The 19,873-nt window shown below is 43.9% G+C and overlaps 1 protein-coding gene across 1 annotated transcript in view; it reads right to left on the minus strand.

Annotated features, from left to right (window-relative positions):
• CSMD1 (CUB and Sushi multiple domains 1) overlaps nucleotides 1-19,873 on the minus strand; it is a 1,316,379-nt gene that overhangs the window by 206,372 nt on the left and 1,090,134 nt on the right. Inside the window, exons 27-28 of the mRNA XM_040967079.1 lie at nucleotides 5,644-5,835; nucleotides 412-550 (exon numbers count right to left, since the gene is read on the minus strand). Coding sequence (XP_040823013.1) covers nucleotides 412-550; nucleotides 5,644-5,835 — 331 coding nt within the window. The remainder of the gene's footprint in view (nucleotides 1-411; nucleotides 551-5,643; nucleotides 5,836-19,873) is intronic.

A 19,873-nucleotide genomic window follows, 5' to 3' on the forward strand; every position in this document is an offset into this window, starting at 1 on the left:
GTCTTCCTGACTCCTGTGATGGCGTATGCAGCACCACCTGGGCAAGTCAGCCTGAATGCTATGGAAATGCAGGCATTCACTGACTAGCAACCACACTGACTGTATCTGTATCGCATTGTCAGTGCTTTGCCCGAGTACTCTGTGAGTTGAGGCTTTCACGCAGTCCCTGCTGTGTGGACAGCTAACAATAATTCAGAGTAACTTGTGTGTGTCTGACCACAATTGTGATAGCCCGAATCAAAGCAACTCACCCCCAGTCTCGTCACTTTGCGGCCAGTTGTACTGTCTCATAGACATAAAGCAGGGCTTACTCAGATGTAAAGCTGCACACTGGAAAGTGGCAAAGGCAGGCATTTCTGGGTGTGGTACTTGAAATCCTACCAAGACAACAGGTTTGGAAAGGGACGGTACCTTTTAAATATCAAGGCAATGACAAAGTCCGGGTTCACGTTGATTCTCCAGTCGCACTCCTTCCCAGGAGGGTAGGGCTGAGGGTAGTTGGGCGACAAGATGACACCTGCAGGGCCTGTCAGGTTCCCACCGCACGCAGCTGCCGGATAGCAGAATTCCCGAGGGCGTGGAGGAGAAAGAAGCAGGAGAGTCAGTGTGGAGTGAGACAGCATGGAGGCCTGCAGAAGTGATCCATCACCAGACTCTGGGGGCCTCCCAACCCAGGTACAATGCTAAGACTCGGACAAGCTGCATGTTTTGTGGAAGTACTGATGAATTCTAGCCTGGTACAAGGTCCTGCCTTCCACAAAGGGAGAATCTTCACACTTTCGGCGAAGGAAAGTTTCTTCCTGTAATCTTAAATGTTATTCAGTTCAGTTGAACGGGTCACTTCATCATAACAACGCCCGACTTGCAGCATGTACACAGAGGAATCAGCCTAGAACACCACTTTACGCCCTGCTGGTTCTTGGGCCATTTCTTTGGGTTACAAGTAATTGCTTATTTATGCTAGAATGCATGTTTCCTGGGGTATCAACACCCCTCTATCCACGGTGCACTCTTATGTCTATGTTCTCCTATATCTAACATAATACCTGGATCACATTTATTACCCAGAAAATTTTTGCTTAAAATCCATTTATCCAAGATTTCACACATCCTCTGGTTCACATAGAGCCTGCATTATTTCTTCCTACACTTCAAATTTGCAAAAAATCACCGAAAATCGAATTGACATTGAGGGATAAATTAAGGAACTGAGATAGAATATTAACATCTAAAAAATTCTGTCATTGTAACGATGTCTACACATTATTAGAAAGACTTTATATGGTCTCAGTCATTTTACCTTTTAATACCACCAATTTTGCATTAAATGTGTTTGAGTTTATGTCAGGAATACACAACAATGCTGTATAACAATCCCCATTGTTTCAAGGCCAATTTTTATTATTGAATTTGCAAATGTTTTGAACTGTTTTATTTACTCAATAGAGTTCCTGTGAGTCTCCAGCACACAGCAGGCATCACAGCTTCGCTGGGCTCCCACATGCACCTGTTCTGTTTATCTACAGATGAGGATTCTGGGTGCGGGGTTGGTTACATCACGCACTCCAGAGCGCCACCAAGTTGTTTCACCCTATCACCACAAATAAACTGCAACGTGCCCTTAAACCACAAATCTTACTTCACATCACTCATGGCAAATACATTCCGGAAAAAACAGTGGTGGGGAAAAGGTCTTAACTGTAAACATTTATATCAAATGGGAAAACATCTGCTTAAAAAATAACATGAAAGAAGGTGCAAGTGTGGGCTTCCTGGCTCTGAGGGATGGATATGTCCTCAAACGCTCATTTCACATCCTTAAAAAGGAAATTTTCCAGAAGAACAATGAGAAAAAATTCAGTATTTTTGTGATAATCTTACAGTACAATGACAGGCAGATTTATGGTACCACAATATTTACAGTCAGTTTCTGTAGAGACAAGCCCAAGAGTCATAGGATAAAATTTTCACGCTCACACATAGCTCATCTTGTCTTTTCTCCGGTTTATGACTCTATTTTCATAAGCTGTGTGGACACAAGTGTCCCATCAGCTCTCGCAGGATGAGAACTCCTCCAGCAGTGGGAGCTGAGCGTACTGGGAGCACAGCCCGATTAGGGAGGAGGGTGGTACCAAAAGGTCTAGAGGGTTCTATACCCTGTAGGCTTTGAGAGATGGAAATTGACAGATCCGGGACACTTGCTTTAGGCTGTTACCGGCAGGGGCGTTAAGGGGTTTGACTCAAATATTGATTTAAAGGCAATACAGGGATGCTGTCTTCATGCTGTGTGTAGCAGGAGGCACTTTCCACAAGGCGACAGAGGGAATTAGGAAGTTGTGTCTTCTTTGTTCTATCTTGGAGTCTGATATTCTTCATTTTTGCTTCACTTGGCAGAAAAATATTTGATAGGGTTAGAATTTACTGGAAAATGCAACCCAGAGACTGGGAAAGTCTTGCAAAGGGATTTTCTCTGGAGTTAGCAAAAAAAAAAAAAAAAAAAAAAAAAGAAAACAATAGCCAATTGAGAAACCAAGGGGTAAGAAGACGCGCCTGTACCCTGCTTCGGGACGCCCCCTCCACTTCTCACTCCAGCTTCCTCATCATGGGCACTCACGGAGGAAGCAAGTGATAATGGCTCAAATACTTGGGACTCCATCACCACAGGGGGACCCCAACTCTTGTCTGGACTCTTGGTTTCATCCTCAGCCCAAAATGTTTGAACTTTATCAGAAACAATTAGTGGATGGATATGTCTATTTGTCTCTATTTCTCTCTGTTTCTCTAATCTCCCTTTCAAGTAAATAAAAGGACAAAAATCAAGCGAAACTTTGAAATAATGGAAAAAAAAGGGAGGGGTACTTGTGGCATTCCAGGAAATGGAAAAGGTGGAGATATTTGAAGGACTCTGCACAGAATAAGGAAGTAGCTAGGTCTTCAGATCTGGAGACTAGGTGCTTGCAGACACAAAGCAAAGAATGTTTGTAGAACTCTGCAAAGTATGAAAGACAGCTGCCCGAGCCAACCACCAGCACAGTTCACAGCAAGTGACTGCTGTTGGACACACGGGATCCCATGCAACAGGGGACAGGCCCAGACACTGAGCAGTCAGCCAAGTAGGCAGCAAGAGGAACTCCTCCACTAAGAAAAAATTAGCTTGTGGATCAGGAAGCAATGAATTCAAATTAGTTATGGCCCCAAGAAAAGGAGAAGCCCAGCAACATGCTTAGTTTGGGTGCCGGACATTGGAGAAATCTGAGAAATAGTGTTTGTTGAAAGATGGCATTCATCAATTGTTGTGCATGTGTTTGCAACAAAGCATGTCTTACAACTGTCTTTGACATAGCTCCCCAATGACAAGGGACTGGAAAAATCACCTTGGTGGATCCCAGGTCATGTAGGTTCATGGTGGTATGTCCAGCTGCAAAGGGAGTGCATCAAAACAGGAAACAGGGCCTGGCGGCGTGGCCTAGTGGCTAAAGTCCTCGCCTTGAACACGCCGGGATCCCATATGGGTGCCAGTTTTAGTCTCGGCAGCTCCACTTCCCTTCCAGATCCTTGCTTGTGGCCGGGGAAAGCAGTCAAGGACGGCCCAAAGCTTTGGGATCCGGCACCCGTGTGGGATACCCAGAAGAAGTTCCTGGCTCCTGGCTTCAGATCAGCATAGCATTGGCCATTGCGCTCACTTGGAGAGTGAATCATCGGGCAGGAGATCTTCCTCTCTGTTTCTCCTCCTCTCTGTATATCTGACTTTCCAATAAATAAATAAATCTTTTTTAAAAAAACAGGAAACAAAAGACGTTCACCTCTCACTGGTCAACAAACGCAGTTACAAAGCATTTCTGCAGGTGCTGCCCTTCTGAACACTTGGCAGCTGGCAGACACATTTGTAAGATCATTATAGACTGCATTATATATTCATATGTTAATAGCAATTGCCTCCATGTAAGCAATGGGAGTTTTCTGCTGTAGACACTTCTGCCGCACATATACATCTCTCTTGATAAAGCGGCAGAATGATTTAAAAGTGTGTCACATTTCCAGAAACTTGATGTGAGTGCTAACACATGGTTATATGGGACCCAGACAGCAGATTTCCACGGAGGACATACACCTCTTTTCTCAGGGAAAAACTGACATTGGTATTAGAAGATATCTTACGTTGTCCCAAAGATACATTTCCATTGTTCCATTCCACAATTCCTAAATGAGTCAGTGGGCTTGGCTGCTATTCAACTGGCACAGCTGAACTCTGCACTTGGAGCTGATTCTGAAGGCAGAATACCTGTTCTGTTTTCAAGGGATGAGAGTGGTCACCTGCTGGTCAAAATGAGGAACTAGGAGGTAAACGAACCAAGACTATAGATTGGTTGGAAAGATGGCCACACTTCTTAACTAGGTGTTAAAAAGCAACATTTCCTTCAAGAGATCAGCAGACAGTTGCATTGTTTTTGAATACACTCCTCTGTAGGCTTAAAACCACGCAGCACGGGAAGAAGCAAATTGTCCTGTTTGAATTTTGGCCACTGGTCTAAAATGATCGTTGTATGTATAGGTAATTATTTCTCCTTAAATAGAAACACGCAGGACTCTTGCATGTCTCTTGCGAACTCTGCTTGATATGACATGCATGAAGCGATGATTGTGGGAGGTGGACATGGCACAAACTTCAGTCTATGCTGAAGCAGGAGTGCAAGAAAAAGCAGGACTGCATCCGGTCCTGCATCTGCAGGAAATCTCGGCGATCACTTCTGTGAGGCTTGTGATGATGGAAATCCCGCCAGGAGAGTAAACCCCCTCGCAGCGACCCTTAGCAAAAACAGCCAAGGAACCGCCATTTCACAACCAGACCTTCCCTTTACACGTTAGAGCTCAACTCCTAAATAGATTATGAAGACACACTAATGACATTGTGACAGTTCGTTAAAGTACTGAAGTTTGGTCAAGTCTCTTTATTACATTATGATGGATTACCCTCGGCTAAGTATTTTATGGTAAAATACTTACTTGGATGAAGAAACCAACTGCAGGAAATTGCAATTTTATATAAAAATGTATATTGCCCCAATCGCCTTGATGGATATGCAAATCAACATCTGTACAATTGCTACCTTTTTAATAAGGTCAAACTATAAAATTTTAATGAATTTTAGAAACAAGTCTCAGCTTTCATCTTCATTTTGTCATTACTACTTCAATTTCTAGTTTGGGCATTTTATTTAAAATGCAATGATGTCATGCAGAAATCTAGGAAGAGAAGCACTTTTCAGAGAGCAGGTTTTTGCTTAAGGCCATTTTCCATATTAAAAATGAGAGCAGCAATGGTAAGTTACCAATTTTGAGTCACCTGGAATTTGAAATTATAGTAATTTGCTTGATCTATATTTATCTAAGACTTGTTAAGGACTGGAAATGCTAGATAAATGTCAGTTACTGTGCATTAACTAAACTACTTCCTTTATTTCCCCTAATAAAATAAAGTTTAAAGGTTTACAGTGAAACTTCAGTAGAGTCTCAGAGAGCCCAGGGACATTAAACAACCTCTTTGGGCATAGTTCTGAAGAACTGATCCCTTTGCAGAGTACTTTTAATAGTCACACACAGTCACTTCCTGCAATTCAAGCTCTGCTTTCTGCAGCACAGTACCTATGCACGTTGGAGGGTCCGGTTGCCAAAAGAACCTGTTATTCTGCTGCACGCAGGTGACCTTGGCTTGTCCTTGGAGCTGGTACCCAGGATCGCACTGGAAGGTGATGGTGTCGCCTGGCTCCCGGCTATCCCCATAACGGGTGCCATTCTGGGGCATCCCTGGGTCGTTGCAGGTGGATGCGACTGATGCTGAGGGAACAGATAACACAAGGTTAGTAAAAGTGGTTCCTACATGCCTACATGTGAGGCATAAACACAACCTGTGCTCCTAGGCATACCTTCAATAACACGAATCCTGAGTGTGTTCACAGTGAAACTTAATGAACTTGCAGCCAATTACACTTCACGACTGTCAGCCATGCAAACACTAGGTGCACACACATCCATACGCATTCCTCTAATTGTATCTTTAGTAATAATTTAATGAAAACACATTCTTAAAACTAACCGATCTCAACCAACCTAGAAAACAGCAAAACTGGGGGAAACTAAGTTCTTAAAATCCGCCTCTGCAAGTGACCAATCACCTTCACTGCCACTTCAGAGACAGGGAAAGGGGCCAGAGGAGATTACTCACTGGTCAGCTCCAACCAAGACAACATAGGTCCCATGGGAGCCATCACCTCAGCAAAATGATCAGTTACCTCATTTCACATCCAGAGGACGTGCACACTACATTATCACAACACATTGTATGGTCCACTAACCTCATGGAAAGCTGTATCAGCCATGTCTCTGTCCCTTTGGCAACAAATCAGCCAAGGAGAGGCTGATATCTGCCGAGCAGGTACTGAACGTTGCACACAATGTCCCTAACATCATGTTGCTCTGACACCCCCAGCTGTGCCTGCCCCGCAGAGGTCATGCATTGCCAGGCCATGCCTCCACACATACAGAACATTGTGCCCAATGCTCATAAAAGCATGTTGCTTGGACAGCTCCTAGCCATGTCTGGCCCCCCAGAGGCCGTGCACTGCCAGTCCATAAACATTGCTCAGGCAGTTCCACCCATGCCTGCCACCCAGCCTGAGACATCTCCCTTCAGCTCAGACTTGGCATCACAATGCAGCGGCAATGCCAGCCTTACACTAACTGGTGCCTGAAGGCAGAAAAAGACGTTACTCCCACCAGTTCATGTAACACTAAGGGCTGTACATTATCAGAAAAACTAGACTGATACCACGCAATAAGCCCAAGCTTAGAAACTGAAAAATTTTAACAACTTCCTTTCTTTCAGCTTGAATAATAAGCTCACTGCCCCTGCCCTCTGCTCAAGTATATTCGTCTTAGGGGCTGCGTCGAGGCAGGTCAGGCCTCATGTCACACCCAGGGTGAACCTGGGGCCTTCTGCCCAACAGAGCAGTGTCACGGCCAGCCCAGCATCCAGCTAGTGCAGATAAAAGGACCGAGAGTCTTTGCTCATTGCTTTTGCTTTGTACATTGAGGAGCCTGGTGCAGAACCAGGTCAAGGACATGCCTTCATCTAGAAAGGCAGGAGTTGGGAAGACCAACCTCTACTGTATGTGGCTGAGGACACTTCATAAGAGAGTAGGTGTGGACAGAGGGATATATTAGAGGGCGCAAGCCACAGAACCAAAGACCTGACAGAAAACTTGGGCATCAAGGTCCCGCTTCACACCCAGGCCTGATGCCAAACACTTAATTAGCACTAACAACCTCTTGAGCACACTGCTCTTCAATGAATAATCAGAGAGACCAGCACATGAGTCCCCAAGTCCATTGAGAAGACGCAGCTTGAGTACTGGTGGGTTGGTCTCCCTTCCCCTTTGCCGGCTGAGCTGAGCGCAGAGGCCGCCTGAACCTATCACTCAATGGTCTCCATTACGTCCGTACATGCATCTACCACCTAGTAAGAACAGAATGAGCATCTGTGCTGCCTGCTTATGATGTAAGAAACAGCATCATCGATGCATCAATATCACCAAGAGACAGCTCTGTGATTGCTTCCCCTGCCTCGCCCCTGCACTCCACATGACTCCATGCTGTCATTCCTTTGCTTCCTGACCTTCGTTATTGCCCTGTGGGCCTCTCTTCTAGGCTGTAACTGATACTCACAGCACCGCACAGGTTCTGGGAATTTTCTGTCTGACTCAGCGTGTTCAGGCATGCCTCTCAGGCTTATGTCAGTGCTGTGTAGTTTCCCACTGTGTGTCTATGCCACCTCACACCCACAGGCACTTGAGCCACATCCCTGCATTCATTCTTTATTACTTTTGAGTGATTCCTGTGGTGTTCCAGATGGGATGATGATGTCACCATTGTGTAGACAATGTGTGTGTGGCCCTCTGACACTAGCACTGTATCCGCAGTGATTTTTGGATTTGAAGGCTCAGCTACCCCAACGGGGCTCACATTTGATTCTCTGACGTAGCAGGGACAACACAAGCCTTCTCTGAACCCCCTAGATATCATCATTTCACCTAAAAGCTAGTTTGTTAGTTATATGCCTAAATGGACACAGACTTCATATCTACATCTGTATGTCCACATGTCTAACTATTTCCATCTGTCTGCCTACTACAATATCCACACACACTGCACCCAGTCATGTTATATGCACATCTGTCTCCATGCCCATATGCACACCCATATCCCTAGCTATATTTCATCCATATCATATCTTTGTCTATAGGTATATGGATATTGGGACCCACACCTATCTACTTCAATATCTGTACATACTCATATCCATATGTGTAAGTGTAGGCAGGTCTTTAGACACATCGACTTACAGATTTATGCCTCTATCTAAATCCGTATCTATTGTCATAGTAACATTCATTTTCATAGCAATCTGTGTCCACAGCTATGTGTGCCTCCTTATGTATGCCTTCAGCCAAGCCCCAACTGTAACTCTGTATGTTCTTTCATACTCAGAGTGCAGCTCCCCTGCAGGTTAACAGTGGATGATCCTCTCCCATTGTATCTCCAACAACACAGAAGCTCCAGGCTTTGCTTCTCTTCCTTGGGTCACACGGCTCAGAGTGGAAGCCGGATGTCAGCAGTGGTCAGTAGCAGCTGCTACACAAAGCCAATCTCTGTGTTTTACATGACAGAAGCACTGTGGAACCTTTATTTTCTTGTAGGCTGAGCGATACCTTTAGAAAAGCTCAGAACAGTTTCATTCTGTATTTTTAATACATGTTCACTGGATGGATTTTCAAAGGGTTTATTATAATATTGGGAGCAGAAGCCCCCTCAGTCCCAGACACAGCTTAAGCGCGCAGTGTGACGCTCAACACGTCACCTTTCTCATTACCATTAGAGCATTCATGCTATTGGAACACAGAATACCCAGTGGATATGGAAGGCGTGTGCTGGTTCCTGCATGCATTCTACTGCAGGAAGGAAGCTTGGCAGGTTGAAGAAGGGTTAATGCTGGGGATGTTGGCACAGTTTCCCATTTCCTCCCGGGAGTGGCAGGGATGGGCAGACAGGGGCAGATTGAGCATGTCCTGGTAGAGAAGGCATTGGCAGCAGTGGAGTTCAGGGTGTGTAACTCGTAGCTACAACATCATGAGATCTGAACCATAAGGCAGCATGGACAGCAGAGTTAATTTCATGGGCTTCAATCCCCAGAATGACACGGAAACAGCACCCGCCCTGGGCTCCAGTGTCACCTGTGGCCACAAGCCTGCTCTCCTGCGTACAGTCCCCAAAACCACACCAGGCCAGCACCACCCTGGGCTCCAGTGTCACCTGTCACCACAAGCCTGCTCTCCTGCATACAATCCCCAAAACCACACCAGGCCAGCACCGCCCTGGGCTCTAGTATCACCTGTCACCACAAGCCTGCTCTCCTGCATACAATCCTGAGAACCACACCAGGCCAGCACCGTGCTGAGCTCCAGTGTCACCTGTGGCCACAAGCCTGCTCTCCTGCTATGCAATGCTCCTGTCAATTCTAGCACTAACTAGGTCCTGTTTGCAACAAGACTCCTCTCTTCAAAAACAGACACAACAAAAAACAGCCATAATAACCAAGTCCCATACACATTTACAACATCGTCCACTGGGCTGCCTTCCAAAACCAACAAGGCAATCCTCTGTCCTTCTCAGACAAGTGGTCATGTTCACATCACATTTTTAAGTAAAAGGAATATTTGTTTTTCAGTTTGTATGAGGGGACTTCAAAAATTGGTAAAAAAAAAAAAAGGATAAAAACAGGCTTGTCATGGTGTAACACTTTTTGAATCATAGAAATAAATTTTTTTTTCAAAATACACTTCTCCATGAACTTGTTGAATTCCCTTGATGGGATCTGAAACTATTTATAAATAAGTGCAAAATGGGGGCAAGTAAATGGCCCCGCTTCTGATCACAGCCTTCTGGCAGTGTGCACCTTGGGGAACAGCAGGTGACACCCGAGTGTCTGGGGGCCTGAGACCCACGCAGGAGACCCAGGCTGAGTTCCTGCCTCCAGCTTCTGGAGGGCCCCCACCCTGACTGGAGCAGGCAATGGGAAGTGAACCACCACATGGAAGATTTGTTCTGTCTGTCTGACTCTTTCTTGCTCTGCCTTTCAAGTAAATGAAATGACAAATAACTTGAAAATTTAAAAAGTAAATAGCACTAAAATAATCATTATATAGTAACAGGCATACGGAATATACCAATCCTTATAAGAATCTATAAAATATAGAATTTAAATAATTCAAGAACAAAAATTTAGAAAGCAAGCCAAGGAGAAAGTAGAGAAAAAAAAATCTCATTCCAATTTTATAACCCTACAGATTTTTCATCAATTCCCTATATTAAATTTTTGACATTTATTAAAATCAAAGATGTATAATATTACAAAGCTGTACACACTTTGTACACTAGTTAAAATTTAATAGTGGTATCAACCATGCAAATCCTTTTTTTTTTTTTACAATTTGTTTATTTGAAAGTAAGACCTACAGGGAAAGGGAGAGAAGGGGGGAGAAACAGAGAGAAAAAAAAAAAGAGTTCTTTTAGCCACTGACTGAGTTCACAGATGGCTGCAACAGCCAGTGCTATGCCAGGCCAAGGCCAGACCTCATCTAGGTCTCCCATGTTGGTTAAAGGGGCCCAAGCAGGTGGAGTGTCCTCTGCTACTTTTCTCAGAGCTTCAGCTAGGAGCAGAATCAGAATTGGAGCAGGATTTATTTTTAGGATTTTCCCCTACTCTACTTCTGATTTTTCCCTGAACCTGTGGAAATGTGTCGGAGCTGCTGGGAAATGAACCAGCAGCATTTCAGCCAGCAGTTTTACAATGTTATGCCACAACTTTGGCTCCACAAATTATGTGTTCTGCAGAACTCTTAGAGTCAAAAGGAGCATGTGAACTTGGACAAGCACCCTCTAGGGACCCAGTATCATTCTCTGGACTTACCATTGCACGTTACTGTGGCAGGCTCAGAGTTGTTCCTCAGTAAAAACCAAAAAACAAATAAATAAAAACAAAACTTGTGTACTATTATCTGAGTTTCATTTACTATTGGTTAAACCAGTTTATCCTAAATTTAGGTAATCACGGAGCACATTTGCTCCAGAGAGACCTCTTAAAATTCCAAGTAAAAGTGCCCAGAAAACCAGCAAGTTAGACAGCAGGTGCACTAACAGGTCTATGTCCTTTGATAGCGTGAGAGTTACATCAAGTTCCAAAGTAAGCCTTCAAATTCCCAGTGGAGTATCATGATAATTTTTGCAGCATGCAGTTAAAACGCTAGGTCCTCTTGAAATTCGTGCTGTGTAATAAACACCAGCCATGTACCTGCAAAATCAATTGGACTTCATGCCAAGCATGTGAGAATGGGGCTTTTCATAGTGCTTGAGTGTGTGTGTGTGTGTGTGTATTTATGCGTAGACAACAGGCATGAATTTGCTTGTATGTGTGCAAAGATGACATTAGCAGTAAGTCATAAACAAGACTCACTAGACTTGGAGTGAACTCCTAACCCTTAACAGTTTTCCTTTTAGAAGTACAAAATAAAAATAAAAAGTTCCCAGGGTATCCAGATTGGTTTTAAATAAAGTAATAAGACATGGGGGGGGGGACAACTACGCTGTGAGAAAGCGCTGGCCAGGTCTCTGAAATAAATTGTGCCTTTTTCCTGTGGCTGTGAACTGTGGGAGGGTGTTCACGGGGGCCGGTAACAGAGCTGATTCGGCATGGACCTGGTGCAAGGGCAGAAACTGCTCTTGGAGCTTCAGGTCACAGTGGAGTCACCAACAAAGACGGCTCCCCTTCCTTTCCTGACTGTGTCTTTTGTGTGTTACACTCTCCTTTTACTCATTTTTCTCTTAAATACTTATTGTCCAAGTGTGGTTTTGGAGACTGAATCATTCTCGTTTCTCGCCTAGGAGATGAAAACACTATTTTCAGCTACATCACTCTTCCCCCTCGATTACTTCAGAAGAGCAAAGGCGCTGTTCCCGTGGCCAGCAACAGCACCCTTTCCAATATCCCACAGGATCACCTGCAACATTTCAGATCATAAAGGCACTTGCTGCAGGTCCATTGGTAGCTAAGGGACTGTCCTGCTGCCTGTTCAGCTAGATCCAGCCCAGATTATCCAAACGGGCTGCTCCAGTTCAGAGCAAAGCAAACAGTCCAGGTCTCCCACAGCACAGGCAGCCGGGAGAACAGTGAGAGCCTGCTTGAGGAGGAGCTCTTGGCGATGCAAACTCATGCCAATTAAATTCATCCTTTGATACGAGGAACCATGTTGTTATATCACTGCAATAAAAACTAAGGTGTAGGTCATCTCCTATAAAGTGCATGAAGTCCTCTTTGGATGTTTCTTGACATCATTTAGACACACAAACACCTGTGTAGTCTGCGTCCTGGGGCAGCCAACCTGTGACATAAAACACAGCTTGCATCTATACTGAATGTGGACAGAGCTATTCCTTGCTATTACGCCGTAAGCTCTTTCCTGAACCACTGCTTTAGCACTGACATTGTCTTAGGAGTTACAGTGATCTGGGGGCAGAGGTGTGGGCTGAGGGACTGCAGAGTGGCTGGTGCCGCCAGTCCCGAGTCCCCATCCTTCTCTACCTCTCGCTGCTCCCTAACCATCGGGTCTTCCTCACAGCTTCCCCACTGCCTCTTGTATGTTCTCCTGACTTCTGTCCAGTGCTCAACCAAAGATAGTCTTTCTAAAACGCAAATGTTTCCGTAGGAACTCTGACGTCTCTCTCCAGCACCACGGTGCAAACAGGAAGCCAACCCGCAAAAGCTGACACATTTATCCATGTGAACCATGCCAACCAATGACAGTCCTGGTGGGAGAATTCATCATTTGCTTTGAGTTTCAATTCCTGTAAAACAAGATGTCACTAACTCTAAGGCAACTGCAAGAGCCTGCACCAAGCTGGACACTTGGTGGTCTCCACTCTAAATCTCACAAACATTAGTGGGTCAAGAGCACAGTCCCACTGCCACCCATTCCCACACAACATGCCCCTGGGCAGCTCTGCACCAGCTAGCATCACAGGAAGGGCAGCCCTGGATGTGGGTCACCCCAAGGCATCCTTCTCAGCAGTCCCATTAAGACAGGCAGGATCCTCAGGCCAACTTTCTCCTTTCAGAGTGGTATGACCTGGTAGGGGACTCTTCAACCCTTGGACATAAAATTCACAAAAGCAAAAATCGGGGTTATCTAAAAATATGCTTTTATTTCCCAAAAGTTAAGCAATTGCAAAAAGAAGGCCCTTTGGGAGGTTGGGGGGAGACATTAAAGAAAGTTGCAGAGCCCCCCCCCCATTATCACATTCATGGATTCAAAAATATTCCCAACAGGTTACAGTGTAGGTATACAGAAAATGTCTGTAAATGCATTTGAATTTCTGCTGTGTGGGGCTTAGATTCCTCTGGGAGGAGCTAAGAAAGGATGAAAATGGAAAATCTGAGTGTATTGGAAGGTGTCGCATGCCAGGAAAGGAAGGAAAGTACAGTACAGAATGTGGGAGTGCTGCAGGCAACTGCTTGAGACTTCATGTCATAATATTTGGTTTTTCTTTTACTTCAGTGCCCATCTCTGACACATCATGGAGCACACCCATGACCACTTGTTCTCACACTATCTGGGCCTGGCTGGCACCACTGGCATTGAGATTTGGGCCGGGGATGTACCGGAATAGTTCCTGGCTCCTACGGTGCTGTGTGCCCAACACCAACAGCTTGGACACAAACCCCTTGCATGCAGTTTGCAAAACATTTGTCTTAGATCTTTTTTTTTTTTCTGTAGTCCTCCCTGTTTTTGAGTTAAGGCCCTTGAAAGTGAGGTTCATCAACTCAAGCCTCAACTCTATCAAAGACGAGTGATCGGGATGGGACCGCGCTGATCCTGTGTTTTGAAAAACATCAAAATGCTTCTGCCACTACGGACACACGTTCACTGTGACTTTATTGGCCAGAGGACAGAGACTGTTAATGGCACAAGCACCTCATTAGAAAACAGATATTCTCAACCACACTCTGTATTTCCCAAAGCAATACATGAGGCTGGAATAAAATACCAAACTCAAACACCCACCACTGAACTCAAAAGGATCATTACTTTAAATATAAAAGGAAAAGTTTTAAAACTACTTGAAAATCTCTATGATCTTAGCCTAGGGTTTTTGGACATGACAGCAAAAGTACCATCACACAAGTCAAAAACGGTAAGCAGGAATCAAAAGTGCTGGACATCACTGACCGTCAGGTCCTGCGGAGAGCACGCGTGGCTACCCGCGGTCAGCACAGCTCAGCTAATGCAGACGCCCATGGCACCTGCAGATGGCGCGAAGGATGGCGGGAAACAATGTCAGCACAGCTGGAGACCAAACACGGGCAACTGGAGGTCGCTCATTGAACCCAGCCACTGCACTCCCAGCCATTTTGCCAGAGAACATGCAAGCACTCCTCGTGTGTGCTCACAGGTGCTTCCTTCGCAGCTCACGCCAGCTGGAAACAGCTCAGCTGTTCTTCAGTGGAGGAAAGATTAGAGAAACTCAGGCATTCACTCATCCCACAGATTGCTATGTGGGAACGTAACAGGACACATGTATGAAGAGGAAAACGTGAATAAATCGATGCGCCTCCATACATGCACGCCCCAGGAGATTGCATTTGCCTGTCTCTCTTCACAAACCGCTCCTGAATCAAAGAGAACGTGGAGACAGGGAACAGAGGAGTGGCGGCCAGGGGTAACGGAGGAGTGTCCCAGCAATGGGGATGTGCCTGTAAGAGGGCAGCCCGAGGGACCCTTCTGGCTGTGGACATCAGCGGTGTCCATGTCGATGCCTGGCCCGAAGACAACGCAATCCAGTTTTACAGGAGGTTGCTATCAGGGGACAAAGGGTAGAGAGCACATCGTTCTCTTGCTTTATTCACTGTAACTACAGGTGAATCTCCAATGACTCAGAACAGAAAAGGAATGATTGTATCTTTGTCTTTCTCTCTCTCTATTCCTCCAACTTGAAGTAACTCATTTGAGTTACACATGGGGAGTACAAAGTATTTTATTTCCAAACATTATTTTACCATATGAAAGTCTACAAATACATATTTAAATCTAAGAGATTAAAGCATTTTCGGGGTTTATCCGGAGTGCCCCTTCAGGAGAGGAAGCTGCGTGGTGGTCAGGACTGTGTGGTTCTCGGCAAACACTGACCAGCATAAACACCCGGAGTATTCACTGCCAACATTGCCCCCTGCTGGTGAGAACAACCATCTCCCTCCAAGGTGCGGGTTTAAAAGCTGGATTCTATGCTTGGTATGTGCTTGCTATGAAAGAACCTCAACTGAACTTGAACTGTGGCAATGTAGCAAGGTGGAGGAATCCACCATGGGGGGAGGGGGAATCCCAGTGCCTAAAAAACTGTGTCACATAATGCAATGTAATAAAAATAAATAAATAAATAAATAAAATTAAATTTTTTTAAAAAGCTTGATTTCACTGTGAGAGGGCAAGGGGAGAAGAGGCTCCCCAAGGACACAGAGAGCAAAAGCACTGAGCGTGCGGTCACTTGCAGTCTGTGGAGGTGTAGGATTCAGGCAGGAGTGTAGACAGGACAGAGCTGCCAGCTCAAGAAAACATGGCACACTGCACTGCCTGGCCCTCAGAATTCTTTGTAATGATGCTTCAAAGTGGAAGATCTGCTTTTATAACCTGGACATCTAATGGATATTTAATAGCTATGAAAAATGTCAGGAAGGAATCTATCAAGCATAAGTTTAAACTAAAATCTATAGTTAAGGAAACTCTAATATGTAACAGAAATATATCTCCCACTTTGGTTTTGCATAACAGAGGATATGGGTTGTATTACAAGCAAAAACACTGAATTGCATAAAGCTTTTATACTAATTAAAAATATCCAATAAATATTCCATAAATTGGCATCATAGCTATTAAACTAAGGAAAAAATTCTCTCTTTACACGTTTTAACTTTTGAATTCAGTTACACATAATAATGACTGCTTTAATTTTTCTCCTGTGGATTAATCAAGTTTTATAGTTTTGCCTCTTTTAATTACTTATTTTACTTCATAGTCATGAGTTACCAGGAAGGAATGGTGGAGAGATGCCCTCCCATTAGCTGGCTCACTTCCTGAATGGCGGCAGCAGTCAGAGCTGAGCCCTCAAAGCTGAAAGCCAGGAGGTCCTTTGTGTCTCCCGTGTGGGTGCAGCGGTCCAAGGACTTGGGCATACCTCTTCGCTTTTCCTGGCTGTGAGCAGAGAACTCAATTGCAAGGGAAGCAGCTGGGATAGAACTGGAACCCATATGAGAAACCAAAAGTGCAGGCAGCATTGCACTGGCCCATTATTGTAACATGGAATTTTTGGTTATCTCAAATCATCTCAGAGACTAATTATTAAAAGAAAGGTCCCTTTCAGGCAATACTTATAAGTCATAGTTTCCCATGTCTTGCAAAGAAGTTAAACAAATCTGTAATTTTGATACATTCGTACTGTATGGCTGCACCATGCCAGCACAAAGATGAATGATGCTCATGACACTGATCATTAATTAATTACATCACTTATATTAATTAAGCTGTGCAGACTGCACTCTGCATCAAACTAACCATTCCTCAGTGTAAGGACTGTGAACACTCTGAGACAAGACCAGTCATTAGCAAATCTGCTTTCATCATGTCAAACATAGACATTTGTGGGGAACACAATTGTGTTTGCCCTTTCATGTTTAAAAATAGTATTCTCTTTAAGGTTATTTTAAAACACTTCATATCTAGTAGAATGATAATATTTAAACTTTCAGCAATAAAACTCATTTTTGTATGAAATTAAAGTTTTCATTTAGTGATTTAAAGGCTCCAATTTCACTGTAATCAATGAAATCCAAACCAAGTCCAAAACAACCAGAAGGAAAATACCTCAAAATCATGAATGCATCAATGCTGACTCAGTGATCAATATTATACTGAATGGGGAAGAGTGGGAGCTTCCTGTTAGCTCCCACCAAGACAAGGACGTCCACTACCACCCCTCTATCCAATACAGTGTGGACGTAGGAGCAACGGAAATTAGGGAGGAAAAGAAAACTGACACTGGAAAGATGGAAGTAAAAATGTCCATGTTTGCAGAAGACATGAATTTTTACAAATAAAAATATCAATATTCCACCAAAAAGTGGCTAGAACTAATAAACCAATTGAATAAAGTTGCAGGTTATGATACGAACATGCAAAATGCAGTAGGATTATTATACACAAATAATGATCTTGCTGATAATGAATACCCACAAAAATAAAATACCTAGGGATACATTTAATCAAAGAATCTCTTTTATAAAAATTATAAAAGAAATCATCAAAATCACCAATAAATGGAAAGATAACACCTTATTGATGGTTTGGAAGAACTACTATTATTGAAAGACACATACTACCCAAAGCAATCTACAGATTCAATGGAATCTTTGTTTTAAAAAAAAGATTTAATTTACTTGAAAGGCAGCTAGAAAGAGAGCTTTCTTTCTGTTGGCTCACTGCTAAAATGGCCATAAATGTCAGAGCTGGGCCAAGCTATTAGCTCTATCCAGGTCTCCACAAGGAGTAGCAGCAACCCAAAACTTGGGCCATCTTCCGCCAGTTTTGTACAAATATAAATAGGGAGCTGGATTAAAAGTGGAGCAGCTAGGACCCTAATGGGTGCTTATACATGGACACCACAGACAGTGGCTTCACACACTGTGAAACGATGTGAACTCCAACAGTATTCTTTATAGACTTAAAAAAATGAATTCCAAAATTCACATGGAGCTACAGAAGACTAAGAATAGCCAAAACTCATATGTGAAGAGAGATAGAGATAGAGAGAGAGAGAAACTGGAGGCATCACAGCACCTGAAGGCAAAGCATAATGCCAAGCAAGCTAGAACAACGAACACAACACGTACTGGCAGGAAAAGCAGCACATGCATCAGTGGACCAGGAGAGGCAGCACAGGAAGGCATCCACGTACATACAGCCAACTGCAGTTTTGACAAAGATGCCACGGATATACACCGGGAAAGGTAAGTCTCCAAGTGGATGTCTATTTGTAGAAGAATGGAACAGGAGGCATACTTCCACCGCATACAATGATTAACTAAAAATGGATGAAAGACCTACATCTAAGACCGGAGACAACACAGTTTCTGGAGGAAATATAGGAGAAACACTTCTAGACATTGTTGTAGTTGGTGAGTTCTTGAATGAGGCCCCAAAAGTCATGTGACAGAAGCAAAACTAGATCATAGGGATCCTATCCAAGTCTGGAACTTCTTCACTAGAGGGGAAGCAACGAATAGGGTGGAAAGACAACTGCTAGAACGGGCCTGTGCATCTGCAAGCTACTGAACTGACAAAGGATTAACATTCAGAAACAAAATACAAACTCAAAAATCTTGACATCCTGTAAGAAATGGGCCAGAGATCAGTGCCCACTGAAGCACTGGCTGCTGCCAGCTCCAGTCCCAACTCCCAGTTCGCACACCTGGGGAAGGGCAGACAGCAGTTGCAGGGCTCCAACCGCAGCCACCTTGTACGAGACCAGCCCAGCCACTGTGGTCATTTGAGGAGGGAACCAGTAGATGGAAGGTTGATTTCATTCTCTTTCTGTAATTCTTCCTTTTAAATAAATAAATCATAGCATGCACACGCACACACACACACAGAGAGTTGAGACAACAAGTAAGAAATGTCAGCAAGGACGTGGAGAAAGAGGAATGCTTAAGCAGTGTTGGAGGAAACAATGCAGCCACTGTGGGGAAATACTTCACAGACTTAAAACTAACTGACTGACTGACTAACTAACTAACTTGATATGGAACTAGTATCTGATTTGGCCATCTCACTACTGGGAAAATACCCAAAGACAAAAACTCATTGTGACAACGGATGATTAATGCAGCATGGTTTACAACAGCCAAAATACGGAAACAACAAAAAAGTTTCCCCATTAGATGACAGGACAAGGAAACTGCGGTAAATGCACATCATGGAATACTACTCAATTATAACAAAGAACAAATAAAGATGGATGATGAAACTAAAGGACAACCATTTAATTAAGCCAGCTGCAACAGTCAAATGCCATGCTTCCCACACCACCCCTCAGATTTGGGAACCAACTAAAATAGATAGATAGATAGATAGACAGACAGACAGATAGATGAACACCTCAATATTAACAATGAATGTTGAGTACTTAGGGTTAGGAGAGGTAGCAGGGAAAAACGAAATTTGGATTACAAAATTAGGAGATGCTAAATGATGCTTATTAACTGTGACAAATATACTAACATATAAGATGGCAGTGATAGGGGAAATGGGGCAAGGGGTATGTGTATGTTTTGTATTACAATTTCACTATTTCCATTTTCCACATTTAAAACAACTCTGAAATAAAAATGTTAAATAGCAAAATAAGTAAGAATTGGTCTGTATTCTCAGAAGATGTTTTTCTAAACATCCACTCACAGCAGAAGTCACGGGTAAGCTAATTTTCAGCTTCACAGTAGGTATAAACATTAAAATTCCTCGCTGGCCCAGGACAGGCGAGGGGAGCACATGACTGCTGGGGCTCCTGGGACATGTCTGCAGATGCACCATCCTTTGCCGCTAACTCGAGCTGTGTTGCCGACACAGTGTGTCCCTCACCCCAGGGGGTTGTCGACATGCAAGGAACCTGTCACGTCTGGGCCTACACGAATGCCCTGAGCCTCAACATGCATGTTCTCTGC

The sequence above is a fragment of the Ochotona curzoniae genome, unplaced genomic scaffold (genome assembly GCF_017591425.1).
Source record: "Ochotona curzoniae isolate NIBS_2020 unplaced genomic scaffold, NIBS_Ocur_1.0 scaffold_4506, whole genome shotgun sequence".
Taxonomy (NCBI): domain Eukaryota; kingdom Metazoa; phylum Chordata; class Mammalia; order Lagomorpha; family Ochotonidae; genus Ochotona; species Ochotona curzoniae.